Here is an 18,021-nt window from a genome sequence, read left to right as displayed (position 1 = left end):
CTCTTTGATATGAAGGTAAGGATTCTCGGAATCCATGCCATGAAAATGTGGAATTAATGGAATCATTCCAGGTTTGAAGTTAAAGGCATTTGCATTCAAAGGTTGGATTATACATGAAGGTGTGCTAGTTCTGACAGGTTGCAAATAATCTCTAAGTGTCCTATTCTGATTCACTACTTCCCGATCATGATTCTCATTTTCAGCCATGGTACTACTAGTGTCGGAAGATGACTCAAGAGAAAGTGATGCTGAGGTAAAAGATGCTTGTGATTCTGTCCTAACCAACCGAGAAGTTTGGTCTCTAGTCCAACCAGTCATACAAACAAGAACAGAAAATAAAAGAGTATGCAAAATAAACACAAAAAAAAATAAAGTAAAATAAAATAAAGAAAAATGTCACCCAAGCTGTGAAGAGGTTCACAGCACTACAAACGTCTTCTCAACAATATGAGAATGCTCTGATAAACACCAGTTGTCCCCGGCAACGGCGCCAAAAACTTGATCAGCTTTTAATTTTGACTTCCAAGCGTAGAAGCTGTCAAAGTAATACAAGGGTAAATCCCAAGATCGAATTCACAGGGACAATGAGTTTAGCAAACATTTCATTTTCGCAAGACAACATGTTAACGTTTGGAATGACACGAAAGTTTGAAATGATAAGAAAAGATTAAACTAAATGAGTTAGCAATTAACAAAAAAATAATAAAAAAAAAGAAAAGAAGAATAAATTTTAGAACTTAACCGCTAACTAGATTCACACCTAAATGGGGCTATTTACTAAATGAGCGTGGAATGAATTATAAGAGAAATTGTCGGGAAGCTCAAGCAATAGTAAAGCTGAAAATAACAGTGAATCTATTTTTCTAAAATTGCTAAGAATCAAGAGATTTAAAGAAAATGTGCGGGAGTTGACTTAAACTTGTAAGAAGCAATGGAACAAACACTTGGGATGCAATTTTCGCCCACTAATTTGGTGATGGATTTACTTCTCTTTTCATTTTCTCTCAACCATTTTTTCATTCCTAGAAAATCATGGTCGGATGATATAGCATTGAACCACCATTTTTATGCTAACAAAACTACTTGACAAATTATATGACAATTTTATAAAAGTGAAAGAAAAACATCAAAATCATGTTACTTGTTTAAGTATCAATTGTGCCTTTACGTCTACAATTGATCTAAACCAAGAACAAAGAACTCTAATCTTTTCTAGATGCACATTGAAATATAATCCATCAAGTTAATCATTAAAAACACTAAATATTGAAGAGAATCCAACCCCAAATTGTCATGAGTTACTCATTGAATCCCAAGCTAAAAATCTAGCCTATCATCTCTAGATTAACAAAATGTTCAAGAAGATTAAAATCCAACATCACTAATTACTGCACTAAACAAAAATTGCAAAATGAAAATACTGTAGTCTCCAAATGTGCTGAAAACCCAAATGCCGAAGAAGAAGAACCAGCAGCAGAAAAATAAAATCGAAAAACAAGAAAGTTTCAGAGTAAGAATCCTGCGGAAAAGGAAGACGGAAACGAAAAATAAAAACAAAAAAATCCGAGAGCGGCGCATGAAATTTTTCTTTCTCTTTATACTCTCTCTTCCTCCCTCAGCCCTCTCAGCTGTGCGTTTCGGTGCAGTGCAGTGCAGCTGCCGTTTCGCATCCATTTTCCTGCGTTTTGAGCGTCCGTGAGTCAGCCCGAGTCTCGTTCCAGCTCCCCGCGTTTCACGTCTGCAGTGCCTGCGTTTTGCTCCAGCCTGCTGCGAGTTGCGATCCACTTCGTGCGCTTCTGTCCGCGTGAGTGCGTTTCTGTGCAGTGCAGTGCAGCTGCTCGAGCCAGCCCCTGCTGTGCAACGCAATACTGCGTGCGAGAGCCTGTTGGAAGCTGCTATCCGCATGTCTGCCCCTCAGTTCAAAGTGTGATAGCGTGAGTCTTCAAGCATTCCTTGTAGTTGCTGTGTCAGTTGGGTAATTCCGAGAATACCCATATATTTTTAACAACTTTCCCACAATGCCCTGCAATTATTAACAAAAATATTAGAATAAAATTTGAGATATTAGTCATAATTTAACATTGAGTCAAGCATTAAACTTTACTATATAATTAAGTGCTTAATTCATATTTTGGTTAAACATATGGTTCATTTTAGCAACTTAATCATGTAATTTTTAACACTTTATCAAGAAGCCTGTGTCAAAATGAAGGTGAAATTTGAGGTAAAGAAAAGAACTTCTTCCGTTTTGTATGTATTTGCAGAATTTCATAGTGCTTTACTGAACATGAATTTAAATTCCCAGGTAGAGTTTAATATGCATTTAATACCAGTTGGTATTGTGTTTTTTGTTGAATATAAGTTGGTTGGACCCAGCATTTGTTGGTGGGTGGTCATAAAGTGAGAGATACCGAGTATGCGGGCTAATTTTCCTGGTAAGAAGATTAGTGAGAATAGAGGGCGGTGTTTTCGAGTTAGCGGAGAATTCTTCTTGTAAAAGACTGAGGCCTTTTGTTTTCAGAAAACATCTCATCTCATCTTATCATTATAACTTTTTTAAATCTTCACATAAAATAAAATAAATAATTCAACTTTTTTAAATTCTAAAACAAAAATAATATTAAAAAATATATTCTAACAATATTTTATTCAACTTTTTAACTTTAATCTCATCTGATCTCTAAAAATAAACTAGCCCTAAATCTCCAATTTTATTAATAACCCGGAGGGAGGGATACCTTCTCCAAACGGGGAAGGGCTTTGGGGTTTACGTAAATCCCGAAACCAAAGCCGGAAACTATACAATTGTTTCAAACTATCTGTCATAAGAAAAAAGTATAATAACACTAGTATCTAAAGTGAGGACGTCTTGCTTTATCCCAGACATATATACCATATAAGTGTTTTGGTAAGTGAAAATCTGAGTGAAGATAAGCATCTACACCATAGTTCCGAAAATTGCTAAAGCATCAACCAAGTTATTCCCTTTTCTGTAAGTATGAATTAATTCAAAATGAAAAAAAGAATGGATGCTGAGTATATCAGTCCACATTTCAAAATGCTTCCAAGCAAGCTCTTGTTTTTTGTTAAACCAATTCACAACAAGTATAGAATCTATCTCCACAACTGATTCTAAGATTTGCCGCTTATAGCATAATAATAAACCATATTTCAAAGCAGAAAGTTCGGTAAATATGGTTGTCCCATGACCCAGATGGCAAGAAAAACCATAAATAATCACGCCCCCACAACTAGCTATGCCAGGATTTTCCTTTGAAGCCCCATCAATGTTCAGCTTGAATTTACAAACAGGTGGAGGATAACATTTGACTAACAAAGGCTTAAGAACTCTTGTTGGAAGCAGTTAGCGGAGAATTTGGTTGTGGCATTATATACATATTGATGATCTCTGCGACTCGGCCAATTCCATTTGATTTGACGAAACTTTTTCCACATCATTGGTTATGTTCTTGACCAAGAGAGTTAAATGATGTCTGTATGCAAACTGAAGTTAACTTTGAGAATTTACAATACTTAGAAGTGCTAGCTGAAATGCACGTACCTGTCTTGTTTGCATTAGTTTGTTCCATTATCACCCAGTTATTTAGTGCCACATTAAAATTTACTAACTACTTGTCCTGGTGGCCCTCTCTTTTGATGTGTCTAAGTTTAACGTTGAAAAGCAATATCCATGTGACCCATTCAGGAAAAATATCTTGAGCCCTAGATCAATAACTCTCATCTGAGTCCCTATATGGCCATGTTTTGGTTACTAGTTTTCTTGATATCTCCCTCTCAAAACAGAAGTAGTCTTTCTTTCTGGGAGTGATATGAGTTTTCCTGGGAAGAAAATATTTGTTTCTAGGCACACACACGGTGGATTCAACGGTGATAAAGAAAGTTAGTTGACATGCTTGGCATCAAACTCAATCATCCCTTCAAAGTACATATCCCCTCGGTGGGATTAACCTGTATTGTCAAAAGCATAAATGGGTGCCTTGGAAATCCAAACAACCTAAAGATAGATCGGATTCTTGTTTGGTTGTGGGGTGTAGTTTCATATTTTCATTATGCACCATGGTTGTTTGACCTCTCTGTGAGTTATACTTCTAGTATATACGGATTGAGGGTTGTGGAGAATTCATTTCATTTATTTTCTTTCTGTTCTTTATTTTCCCCTAATGAAACCTAAAAGGAATTTATCCAAATAAACAAACGTGTGTCAAAACCCAGAACTGTTTTTAGTGCTACTTCAATTCTGACTTCTTTTGGTGGATTATGGTTGGCCTGCAGGTATTCCTGAGAAAATTGCCTCCATCAAAGGATTAGATTCCAGATACTCCTTGGAGATGAGTTATCAAGCAGAACTTTTATTCCCACTGAGGTGGGTTTTACACTTGTAGAATGGAAAGAGTTATTTTTTCAAGTCTGGATAGATCCACTCGGGATTTTTGAGGTGGATAAGCCTTTTCTGGTCTTTTGAGTGATTGTTAGATTTATTTGTTTACCCTCTCTCAATAATCCATGCTAAATTGTTATTCCTGTTAATTATATAGAAAGAAACCTTCAGAGCAGTTACAACTTACACTTCTTTTATTGGTGGCCTAAGTCCAGAAGTAATGGATACCGGTACATGTTAAAAAGCTGCAAAAGAAAGCACAGAGAAAGGGCAACAAACAAACAATACATGAAGGATGATCCAACCTTATTCCCATTTCAGGTACCATTGCCAGTGATCTTGTTAGACAACCAAAAATGATTCTCAAAAAATCAGATTAATGGGCATTTCAATTAATGATAGTCCAAAAAATGATGTCAGTTGAGTGGTAAATGAAACATCAAACTATACCCACATCAGCTGAGCGCAAAACAAAGAGAGGGTGGAGAGCCCATCCCTACCCCTAATCCTATCCAATTTAAATAATGAAAAAGCTAAGCTATTTCATCTTCTAATTACTTGTTTCGTTGGTCATGTGACAATCCTTCGACCAATTATCATGATGAAAAATAAACTATGCCCGTTGAAAAGCATGATGTTGGTGGTGTTAGAATATTACCGAACGATCACTTTACTGCTTTTAAAGGTTCAAATATGTTCAATTTGTTTTTGTTTTTTTATAAACAAGTTAATTTCATTAAACAGGAAAGGTGATATATGAGGAGGGGGTGAGGTTCTCAAACAATCGCCCCAAAGCAATAGAAAACAGTGCAAAATGGTGATACATGAGGAGAGGGTGAGGTTTATTTGGGACCAATTTCTTGGTCCCTACCCCTGTCCTACAATAGGACGCCATCTTATAGAAAGTCAGATGTGTTCACAAAAAAGCGAACAATGGAACTACTGTCAGTTCCTTTGCTGGAAGCGGTGAAGGTGGCGGGTGCACTGTCACATATTGTTTGGAGTTGATTTTTGGAGAGGTCTGTGATCCCTCTTACAAGATCACTTGTTAGGAAAAATGGTAATAAATAGTAATAGGAATCCAAGCCGAGTCGGCGGCAACAGACCAACAAAGGTGGTGGCGGCGCGTGTAGGACATGTGCCACCTGCAGAGGTGAACAGATGAGCAAATCTAGGGCCTCTGAAGCAGATGGGACCGCGCGTGCCCGCCAAAGTTGCTCTAGTACACAACTGCAATTGAAAAATCTGCACGGCTGTGGCCGTGCATGCGTTGAACACACCAAGCAGAAGCAGATTTTTCTTCTGCGAACATGAAGATCGGCGACCAGAGAGGTTGAACCGGCATCGCGTGTTTGTTGGAGGTTGCCGGAAGGCAGTAGATCGGGGAGGATCGACGCTAAGGAAAGAAAACTAAAGGAAAAGTTAGGGAAAAAAGACAAACAACAAAACATATAAAGGGAAAAGCCTCTGGGGCTGGCTAGGGGGGGAGGTGGTCGGAGCCTAAGCTCCGAACCCCCTCCACCCAGTGAAAACAAAGGGTCTGTAAACTTCAAAGAGAAAAAGTCGACTGAGAGAGAAGAGGAAATCAAATAAAAAGTCAAATATGTTCAATTTGACCTGGTCTTGTATATGTTTAAAATCAAAGATTTTAGACTTGCATTTAGAACATTGCAGCAAGTGATCAAGCTTGTATATGTCATTCAAACAAATAGGTGGGACACATCTTATTAGGAATTAGATATTGATAAATACACAACTCTTTGAACAACCATTTATTGTATGAAATAAAGTGTATTGTAAATTAATAGAAATCTAGAGTGGAAAATAATTGAAAATCATAGATATTTATTGTAAGGGAATTTTCCCCACAAGGCCAAGAAACCCGTAAATGAGAGGAATCAAAATAAAAAACCCGACCCAGAGTAATGAGACCCTAACTCAGCCTATGGGAAAGCTCCTCTGTAGACAACCTGCAGGAGGGATGGTATTGTAAAGGATGAGACTCATCGATCTGAGGCCTTCTTGAGTAGTGTCCAGCTCTCGAGTGCCTGCTTGGACAATAGACGTGATATACAGGGAGCCTTTGTTCTACTGACAGAAACGGGATGAACGAGCCATAAGGAAGATAGACTGTGAGAAGGAGGTCAGATAACCACGTCGCATTAATAGCTCCACCACCTGGACAATATGCCACATTAATGATGTCGTCGTAAAGTCACGCCGCATTTAAAAACTGACACAAGGAACAGTACGGGGGACGCAGACATCATGGTAGCAGGCACTATCTGTTCCTCAGGTTTGTAGTATAAATAACTGATTTCAGGTACGAGAATATTTCTCTTATTTCTAGACTCTTTTGCCTATTTGCTGCTCTCCAAGAATATTTACTAAATTTGGCATTGGAGGTTACCTGGCCCCTAGGCCGCTCTCTCAAACCTATAGTCTTTTCTATATTGTGCAGGGCTAGTTTTCGAAGACTTGAGTTGTCGTAAATTGGCTCAAAGGTATGCAAAACACGATATTAACACTTATATTTCCAAGCATAGTGAAGCACCTCAATTTGTGGGTTTTCAAATCTTTAGGGTACGAGAAATATGATTGGTTTTTTCTTTAAGATTTCATATTTCCATATGAGAATAGTTTAGGAAAAATGCTAATTTGTCCCCTGGTTTTGTCCTTTCATTTTGACTGCTCATGTATTTTATTTTTTTACTTAATGATTAAAGAATTGAGTATTAGTAAATTTGTGAATTTTTTAAAAATGTTGAAAAAAGAAAAAAAAATGTAATTTGCACTAAAGATACGCTCAGCGGTACACATTTGGCGGCCTAGAAGCAGGATCATTTTCTTATTATATTGAAGAGAAAGTGAAATAAGATGAGCATTTTTCACAATGATTTCCTTTACGAAGATCGTTCTTCTAGTGGTCTTTTTAAGGTGATAAATTGCTGTAGACTATAGATCTTGCTCATCTTACTTCACTATCTCTTCAATATAATAAGATATACAATCTTTTATACAATCATTTATAAAACCATATTTTAAATAAAGGTATTTGGTAAAATAATTTATAAAAGTAATATTATTTTACAAAAATATCTTTGTATTAAAACACGGTTATATAAAAAGATTTTAAAAAAGATTGTATGTATCATTACTCAAATAATAATAACTTCTACTGCATTTTATTACTTTCTTCAATAGTTGACTTGTTTTATTGTTTATGGTTGATGTGAAGAGTGTTAGGGGTGATTAGGAACTATCGGAAATGACCGACACTGGTGGAGAATTGGTCGGATAGCGGTCCAAAACATTGCTAACCGACATCGGTTGGTTTAGTTCCAGTTTGAACCATGTTCAAACCGGTGAAGCGATTGATATAATATATGTTTTATTTTATTTTTATAGAAACCGATGTCATTTAACTTAAATGAGCTAAATGATGTAGCTTTATAACTTAGTTTTAGAAAAAAAAAATAATAATAATACAAAACGGTGTCATTTTAGGTTAGGGTTGAACTTTTTATCCCGAGCTTTCCCCTCCATTTCCTCCTTCATTTCTTCTCCTTTCCACGCCATTTCTCTCTCTCATCTCTTAGACTCAGTTTGGATTGAGAAACACTCTCAATCCATCTAATCTCATCATTACAATTTTAACAAATTTTTACATAAAATACAATAAACAATTCAATATTTTCAAATATCAAAATAATAATAATATTAAAAAATAATATTTTAATAATAGTTTATTCAACTTAACTTTTATCTCAACTCATCTCATCTCACTATCTAAACCTAATCTTAGACTTCTCTCCGCTCTCCCTCCGAACTTTGTCTAGTTATCCGCGAGTGATATCCACCTCACTCCGACACTACCTCACGTCCCATCTCTCTCTCTCTCTTGGTATATTTTGATTTTTCTAGATTTGCTAAGTTTGTTTCCAGCCTTCCATATCTGTGATAAAATTTTGCAATATGAATCATTAAATATCTAGTATATTTAAAGTTTTCCATATTTGTTACCTATGTAACCGATCATGTTATTGTTTAACTTTTCTAACTTTGTCGTTGTATAGTTTGCTAACTTTACTTCAATTTATGTTTGTTCAAGGAGCAGCCAATTTATTTCAAAAAAAAAAAAAGGAAAGAGCAGCCACTTGCTACGGAAAATCGCTTAACCGACCGGAATTGATTGGAACTAGGGCTGTAAATCGGTCGGTCCGGATCAAGAAAACCGATCGGTTCGGTTCAGTCTGGACCAAACCGGACCAAGAAAAGGCTTGCTCGGTTTCGGTCCTAGGAAAATAGGGTTTTCGGTCTTCAGTTCGGTCTCAGGTTGGGGGGTTTTCAGACCGGACCGGACTGACTGAAAAAATAAAATAAATTTTTTATTCTTTATATAATAATTGTATAATAAATTATGTAATTTTCATCTAACCTACGCCATGTACAATATAAAAGTTTAAATATGTAATTACAAATTTACAAATTAATATTCTATTAATTGTATATTATCAATTAACCTATCATCAATTCACTATTAATTAATTCCTAACATCTACATCTATCTAAGTTATTAGATAACTTTTTTTTAATATATCTAAGTTGTAAGTAAATATAAAGCAATTAAAAATAACTAATGTAAATTGTAATTAACTAATGTATGACATGAATATCAATTAACTAACCTATCACTAATTCACCATTAACTAATTACTAACATTTACATCTATGACCTAAGTTGCAAATAAATATAAAGCATGTATGGATGTATGACCTAATTAAATTATCTATGCTTATTACTTCATATCCAAAATGTAAAAAGTTGTATATAACTCACTATGCATTTTAACTCAGAACTATCATAAATTATAATACATTGACATGCTCTAAGTTAGTAACAAAGTAACAATTAACATCATCAATATAATTATAACTAAACTAAATCACTATAACTATAATTATAAATTTATAACTAAATCAATGTAAGTCTATAACTACAAGTATATAGTATCAATATCACTATGACTAATGAGTATTACTAATGACTATATCACTATGAGTCTATGAGTCTATGACCATATATTACTATTAGTATAGTATAGTCCATAATTTAGTATCAATGTATCAATGAGTTAAGAGAATAATCACCATTAAATAGTTTACTTAATTTTACTAATATCAATAATTTTTTTAATTAATTTATGTGCTAAAAAGATAAAAGAATCACAAGTTAGAAACACATCAAATTTGCCAAACATCAAACGGCGCCGTTTAGTACGAAATTGGACTTAAACAATGGTGCTTAATACTAGAGTCACACGAATTCACCCCTATCACTAATTCACCATTAACTAATTACTAACATCTACATCTATGACCTAAGTTGCAACTAAATATCACTATTAGTATAGTATATAGCATTAGTAATAATTTAGTATCATGTATTATTATATAATATATAATATATATTCCATAATATATAACATATAGTATTAGTATCACTATATCATTATAAAATATAATATATATATATATATATATACTATATGTATAACATATAGTATTAATATCTCAAGTTTTTATAAATCGTTGAGATAAAAAAAAAAAAAAGTTTAACAGATTTTCAATCTTCATTCTGTTCCATAAATGCATTTTATCTTCCATAGCATTTTTCCATTTTTTTGACTCATGATGAAGAAAGGCCTAGATTAAATTAGTTTTAAATTTAAGTTGGTTTTAAATTTGTTTTATTATATTTATACTCTTGTTTATCTATTTTAGTTAGTTATTTTAAAGTGTTTAATCTCTAACGTTGAATCTAGGTTGAAAATCCTAAATGATGAAGGACCTAGATTAAATTAGTTTTAAATTTAAGTTGGTTTTAAATTTGTTTTATTATATTTATACTCTTGCTTATCTATTTTTGTTAGTTATTTTAAAATGTTTAATCTCTAACTTGAATCTAGGTTAAAACTCCTAGATGATGAAAGACCTAGATTAAATACTCAAAGGAAACCCTAGATCCTTATTTTCCCTTCTTCTTCTTCTTCTTCTTCTTCTTCTTCTCTCTCTCTCTCCTCCAGCCGCAGCCCCTCCTCTACGATTTTCCTCTCCCTCTCCTCTGCCCTCCAGCTGCAACGCTGCATCCCAGCCACTCGTCGTCGACCGCATAATCAGCTCCTTCTTGCCGACCAGATCTCCTCCCCAAATTTCAACGCAGCCCCCTCTCTCTCCCTCGGGGCTTCTCCACGTCATCGTCGCATCCCAAACTTACTATTTCAAATGTATTTTTCTTTTGATGGAATTTTTTTTTTTTTTTTGATGGGAGAAATCTTGTATTTTTTTTTAACTAATTTACAATATAAACATTAAACATCAAACGACGCCATTTTGTTTTTGTGCTTTATTTGATTGATAATTCATTGTGGGGTTTCTAAATTGGTTCCTGAAAGCTAAAATGGTGTCCCGAATGGATTTCTGGAAGGCATGGACCAAATGAGACCGACCGGATCGGACCAGACTGTCTCGAATGGGATCGGACCGGACCTTATAGATTTTGGTCTGGTCCAGGATAGAAAAACCCTGGACCGAATAGGTCCGGTCCGGTCCACAAAATCTTCTCAGGACCGACCAGACCTGACCGAATTCACCCCTAATTGGAACCAATCAGATCCATTTTTTTCTACTTAGGGTTGGTTTGAATAGTGAGATGAGATGTAATGGTTTTAAATGAGTTAAATAAAATATTGTTAGAATATTTATTATTATTATTATTATTTTAGAATTTGAAAAAGTTAAATTATTTATTATATTTTGTAAAAAAATTTGAAAAAATTATAATTATAAAATGAGATGAATTGAAAATGTTTCTATATCCAAACGATACCTTAATTAGTCGGTTTTATATAAACAAAAATACGGTTGGTTCGGTTTTCAACCCTTGAGCTTACACATTCTGAAAATTGTATTATTATCAAAATATGATAAACAATATAAACTAAAATGATAATTAAATAAAGTAAAAGAAAAAGAAATGTTATTAGTATTTCTTTAGAATACCGTTATACAACAGTTCCTATATCTCACTCTGTTAGTTTTTTTCTCTCAATTTTTCCATTTTTTCAGGTTCCCCTTTTTCCATCCAACCGGAAGGGAAGAGAGAAAATCGAACGGAATGGAATGAGAGAAAATCGAGAAAAGATCATGAAATTTCATTAGAATGGAAGAATCGTAAGCTGACATGGACTCGTTTATTTTTTAGATAAATTATGAGATAAAGATAAATTAAGATTAAAATTAAAAATTATATAAAATATTATTAAAATATACTTTTTAATATTATTTTTATTTAAAAAAAGTAAAAGAAAAAGAAATGTTATTAGTATTTCTTTAGAATACCGTTATACAACAGTTCCTATATCTCACTCTGTTAGTTTTTTTCTCTCTATTTTTCCATTTTTTCAGGTTCCCCTTTTTCCATCCAACCGGAAGGGAAGAGAGAAAATCGAACGGAATGGAATGAGAGAAAATCGAGAAAAGATCATGAAATTTCATTAGAATGGAAGAACCGTAAGCTGACATGGACTCGTTTATTTTTTAGATAAATTATGAGATAAAGATAAATTAAGATTAAAATTAAAAATTATATAAAATATTATTAAAATATACTTTTTAATATTATTTTTATTTAAAAATTTTAAAAAATTAAATTATTTAAAAATTTTAAAAAATTATAATAATTAAACGTGAGAAATTATGAAAACAAATAACACATATTTCTCTTTAAGAAATGCTAGGTACAATTCTCAAATGGGGACTGTAATGTAAGTCTAGACAATTTTAGCTTTAAAAGTTTTTAAAATTACAAAACTATTCCTCTTAAAATGATGTTTTCTCTCATTTAATAAAAGGTCTGTACATGCAGTCCCCACTTGAGACTGCAAATAGAATTTCTCTTTCTCTTTATCCGGTGTGCTATTTCCAAACCGGCTGTTGACCAGAATTTATGATTTATTTAAGATATCAAATATTTAAAAGATTATTTATTTTTATTTACATTTTAATTAGGATTATTCTTCTTCTTTATTTATTTATTTATTTATTTATATTGAAATCAATTAGGATTATTCAGTAGTACCGCATCGCATATGTGCACATATTATATTCTTCTCTCCCGTCGAGCCTGAACGATTGGACACTCGGCCTCAAGTCCAAAGATTTTCTCGGAGAATTTCGCCAAACAGCATGGTCAGTTTCTTTCCGCGCTCTCTCTGAGCGAGTTACTTGCTCGCATTCTCTTTCTAATCAGCTTCTTTTATTCTAATATCATTAATTTTGTGTAGAGACAATTGATCCGACTTATATGTGGTAGGAGAATTTTAGGATGGTTAGTATTAGGTGTCTGTTCACGTAGATCTGACATGCATGAATAAAAGGTGCTTGATCTTTCATATTTTCTAACAGTTAGTCTCAAATCCATGTTTCTTAGAACTGGATCTTGTTTGTTTCCCCAAAAATAATTTAAAGGACGTACATTTACTATGGAAATGTGTTTCTTGTACTGTAAATCTACTGGAAATGGTCTCTATGTTTCCTGTTTATCGTGTTTTTCTTGCTGATTTTAAGTCACCAATTTTAAGAAAATTTATACAGAATCAGAGATACTTTCCTATCTTGCACAAGGATTTGCCTAGAAACATACTTAATACTGATCCCTGCTAAAAACAGGATGAAATTATAAAAGAAACTGAAAATTCATGATCCCAAAGAATTCTATTGTACCTCAAATTAGAATTGGAAAAAAAAAATCTTTGTTTTGTTAAACCTGCTTCTTGTGAAAAACTTCAGCCATTATTAGATATTGGCATGTCATTACTTATATGCAGGATCCGGTTTGTATACTTATCGTTTAACAGTGAGCCACTGTTGGGAGCTCATGAACTTTCAATTGGGTTACCACCACGGGTCATATTCTAAAAAGTAACAATTTAGGATTGCTAGAATCAAAGTTCCTATCAAACAATTTAATTTTGGTTATCAGAAAATATAATTCTATTGCCTTTAATTGTTCTCTCTGAAAAGCGCCAAAAACTTGTATAGCATTCTAAGCATTGGGAATAAAGAGTATTAAAGACGCTACTTTGATCAAAACCTAATATTACTGTACCACAGTCTAAAAATTAATGACTAATAACCTCACAAATGTGTCAAAGTCAGCAAACAGTCTTGTGCACCCTGCACACTTAAACTGCACTGCTAAACATGGAGAACTAGACATCTTACCGTGCAAGGGCTCTAGGGTTACTGTAGCTACTTTTGGCTGGGTTAGAATGGCAGTCACCTTGATACTGCTAAGTTCAGGTTTTTGGCAATCTCTAATCCTGCATGATCTTCATTTTGTAGGAGTCATGCCCTTCCATAAAAAATATCCTGCTTTTGGATTCTGAAGGGAAACGTGTCGCTGTTAAGTATTACTCAGATGACTGGCCCACAAATAGTGCAAAGGAAGCATTTGAGAAAGCTGTATTTACCAAGACCCAAAAGACAAATGCACGGACAGAAGGTATCTGTTTCCTTATTATTTCGTTGTGAAGTGCTTCATTTTTATCAAGGATGACTTTGCAAACATGCCTATCCCATTGCAATCGCACAAGCATTGGCTCTTGCTTAAAAGTTAAAACCCTGATGATTTTGACATTGATTGATATATTTCATTGATTTTGAAAGAATCATCCCCTTCTGAGAATAATGTTAGGTTATCTGCATTGAATCTGGTTTGTGAGAGATGCTCTTTTTGTGTTGATCTCTAGAATATGACTTATTCTCCTGTTCTCTGTCTTTATGGTTGATAAAAGCATCCATGTACATGTACATTGCTTAGATTCTTATTGTTTACAATTTAACATCTTGCTATTTTATTGCCTCTCAAGTTCTTTGATAAAATTCTCGATTACTTAAAAAAACATATTGCTATCCCGATTACTTATAAAAAAAATCTTGCTACTTTTTTCACAGCGGAGATAGGAATGTTTGAGAACAACATCGTTGTTTACAAGTTTGTTCAAGACCTTCACTTTTTTGTTACTGGGGGTGAAGATGAAAACGAGCTCATCTTAGCCACTGTTCTTCAGGGATTTTTTGATGCAGTTGGCCTTCTTCTCAGGTTTCTCGTAGTTGCTTTTGTTCTTCACCCTTGTTTAATAATTCAGTTGTTTTTATTATTCATTTATCAACTCTTTTATCTACTTTGATAAAACTATGTTTTTGTGATAGAGGTAATGTGGACAAGAAGGAGGCACTAGAAAACTTGGATCTCATTCTGTTATGCCTCGATGAGATTGTTGATGGCGGGTAAGTAATATGTTCTTTTGCTTATAAAATAAAGTAATATGCTTCTTTGTATATTTTTTGTCTTTCCTTTTCTTCTCAACTTTTCATTTATAAGCTTGTTGGTTTCATTTATGTGTGTCTTCTACTTTTCTTGGTAGCTAAAGCTCAAAATCTTCAAAAATCAGAGCCTAAAATCCCTTGACTGCAGATATTTTATGCAGTGAAATTAGTTGTGGAAGTTTTATTTGTGAAACTTAGTAATTATATTATTATTGCAAGGCACATCATGGATGTGAGTCCATGAAGATTTCTAAAACAAGTGATGTTCCTTGAATCATTTTCTTCAGTATTCTGTTTATGTGGTATCCACTTAGTTGGGGAGTTATAACGATTGAACATACTAGTTTTAGCTGGGCCTGAATAAAACCTTTTGAAGCAAGGGGAGTGCCATCTGGTACCATAATGTTCTTCTATCATGTTGTTAAAGAAACCTTTTTTTTTATAGTTTGCAGTCATTATCTTCAATTTTCTGCAATTATCATATCATGAAAGAAAGAGCTACTCACCTCAGAGTAAAAAAAGTTATATTCAATTAGATTTTCTTGGACATTACACAATTTCTATAGTTGTTTAATGCTATTTAGAATCATAATAGCTCTTATATGAGTTCCAAATTTTGATCTTGTCACATTCATTAAAAGAAACTGCGTGCGTGGAGGTATTTTCCTGGTTATTTATTCGAAAGTGTTTGCAAGTTTTGTGAATTCTGTTGAAGTTTAATGTTGACTCCCCAACCCCGGCCCTCTAAATCCCCCAGTACCAAATTCTGAGAATTATCAGTGGCCTTTTGACTCCTCATGAGTAACCAAATTTCTGTTAAGTTATTGTCGTGCTTGGCTAGTTGTCTTTTAGATGTTAGGTGGCCGCAACTCCTCTGGGCTATATGCTCAAGAAGCAAGGGCTTTAGTTCAAACTCATTTTGATTGAGAATTATCAACCTTGCAAATTTGAGCAGCAACCTGATTAGTCCTTAATGGCTCTTTTATTGGATATTAATTCATGATGCTTTAACAAATTATTGGCCTCTAAATAGTTGAGTTGATTATTTTCTTAACTTCAACGGGTTTTCAAGAAATATTTGGGGTATTTTTTGAATGAATGTTCTCTTTGTCGTCCAATATGAAATTCATTTTTTTTGCAAGTCCAATATGGAATTCATGTAATCATTCTGTAAAATGTCATTTTTCAAAACAACATATTGGAGATGGATGGGAGACACGGTTAAACATTTGTAGTCCCATTTCTAATTTAGTCCTTCACCAAAAGCCAATACCAAATCGTAAAAGACACTTCAACAGAATGCACTATAACTTTTGGTAGGAGGATATGTCTCTCCATGTATAGCTGCATACCGTAAATGTTTGAGTTTCTCTTTATCCAGCTCATGTTTGTTTCTCTTTCCTTGGCTTGTGTTTCTTACTCAGTCAGCAAAGAGCGCACGTCTTCCCACCCAGATTTAACTAACTTGTATTTGCTACAGTATTATTCTTGAGACAGATGCAAATGTCATAGCAGGGAAGGTTGCAAGTAATAGCATAGATGCTGGAGCTCCTTTGTCTGAGCAGGTATTAAGATCCCGTTCTTCTCAACCCCCCGTCCCCCCCTATTCCTTTCTTCTCTTTCCCTTGAAAATGAATTAAAGTATGGAAGAAAATTATTTTCGTTAACAAAAGACTAGCACTGATTGCTACCATATTTAACTTGTATCATTTGTTTTATTTGTAATTTATTATTATTCTGTGTTTCTTTTGTTTTTTTTTTTTTTTTTTTGCAGACAATAAGTCAAGCATTAGCCACCGCACGTGAACATCTAACAAGATCCCTTCTTAAATAATGAATCTTTTTTTTTTTTTTTGGGGGGGGGGGGGGGGGGGTGGTGGTTGTGTTGGGATTGAATGTTTTGATGTTTCTTTTGTTTTTTTTTTTTTTTTTCTTTTCTAGCAACTACATGGACAAAAACTCAAAAGCAAAATGCATATTATGTTCAATGAATCATCCATTTTATAATTTTTTATTTTTTTATTTTACTTTTTTCTCCATATGGCTTTTTATTGGTGGTCAAGGAACATGTAAGTTTTGATTTAAAAAAATTAAAAAAATAAAGTTTGAATGTTACATCAACATTTTCATAATATGTAGCCTTCGATTTTTTTTTTTAAAAAAAACCAGGTGCAACCTGGAACCCGAGTTTTGGGTTTTTAAAAATCGGTTTGAATCTGGGTTTCGGCCCGATTTTGAAACTCGCATTCCAGTCTGGGTATATCTGGGTTCCCTAGTTGGAATCGGATGAACAGTAATCCCCCCCCCACCCCCAAAATAAACTTGGGACATCAAAGGCCAATGAAGGTGGTATAGAGTTTGAGTATGGAATTACGTGTTAATTTAACACTTTTATAATAAGATCGAGCAGGAACATAGGCACCTGTGTGGCGGGCTGTGCCCACACATATATAGAAGCATTTGTGCCCATATTTATAGAATCCTTGGCAGCTAAAGGGGACTTTTTGCTTTCAGAAATGTTGCAGAGCGGTCCTGCTGTTAAGCCTAGAATAGCAGCCCTCCAATCAGATGCTGACATGTAGGCAAAAAAACAATAAATCCTTTAGACCTCACCACACAGAATCACGAGCTATTCCCTTCACAGAATCGGTTTCCATTTTTCAACTCACATTTCTTTTTTTCTCTTCGTCCACTTCCAGCCCACCTCTTGCTACGCCACCAAGCTCGCCGCCCACCGACCAAGACTTGAGCACCACCGTCGGAACCAACCAAGGTTATTTTCGTATGAATCTCAAAGTACATGCAATGAAGATTGATAGAATAAACAACTTAGATTGTTGTTTTCGTAAGAATTCTTAGTAGAGGTTTTTTCCTCAACAAATTATGCAGCAAGCAATATTGACAAAAGGGCTTTCCACTACAAGTTAGAATCAATTTATTTAGCCGAACCAACACTTCAACCTTGAGGGAGCTTGGGGGCGGCATCGTTTTGGCGATTTCATATGGGAGAGAGGAGAGAGGTGAGGGAGAGGGGAGTCCAGCGTCGATGAGAGGACATGAGCTTGGGGTAGAGTAGATGGGAGCGATGGGAGAGAGGAGAGGGGGCAACGTTGATTTGGGCGATTTAATATGGGAGTGAGGATAGGGGTGAGGGAGAACCCAGTCCGGAGTCGATTTGGGTGATTGAGGAATCTGGTTGAGCAGGGTGATGGGAGAGAGGAGTGGGGTGA

At 34.5% G+C, this 18,021-nt stretch overlaps 1 protein-coding gene across 1 annotated transcript; it reads left to right on the top strand.

The window, feature by feature from the left end:
- The first annotated feature begins 12,555 nt into the window (after window positions 1–12,555).
- LOC121264048 (coatomer subunit zeta-1-like) lies at window positions 12,556–16,675 on the top strand. Its single transcript, XM_041167090.1, has 6 exons — window positions 12,556–12,649; window positions 13,805–13,964; window positions 14,417–14,564; window positions 14,675–14,752; window positions 16,272–16,356; window positions 16,566–16,675. Exons 1-6 carry the CDS (start codon window positions 12,647–12,649, stop codon window positions 16,623–16,625), a joined length of 534 nt encoding a protein of 177 aa, XP_041023024.1. The 5' UTR covers window positions 12,556–12,646; the 3' UTR covers window positions 16,626–16,675.
- Window positions 16,676–18,021: the final 1,346 nt, after the last annotated feature.

Source organism: Juglans microcarpa x Juglans regia, chromosome 5D (genome assembly GCF_004785595.1).
Source record: "Juglans microcarpa x Juglans regia isolate MS1-56 chromosome 5D, Jm3101_v1.0, whole genome shotgun sequence".
Classification (NCBI taxonomy): Eukaryota; Viridiplantae; Streptophyta; class Magnoliopsida; order Fagales; family Juglandaceae; genus Juglans; species Juglans microcarpa x Juglans regia.
This window is presented reverse-complemented; position numbering and strand designations above follow the sequence as displayed.

Excerpts from the sequence above, each read along its gene's own strand:
- LOC121264048 (XM_041167090.1), top strand. Across the intron at positions 14,753-16,271 it reads GATGAGATTGTTGATGGCGG|TATTATTCTTGAGACAGATG; the intron begins GTAAGTAATATG and ends TATTTGCTACAG. Across the intron at positions 16,357-16,565 it reads GAGCTCCTTTGTCTGAGCAG|ACAATAAGTCAAGCATTAGC; the intron begins GTATTAAGATCC and ends TTTTTTTTGCAG.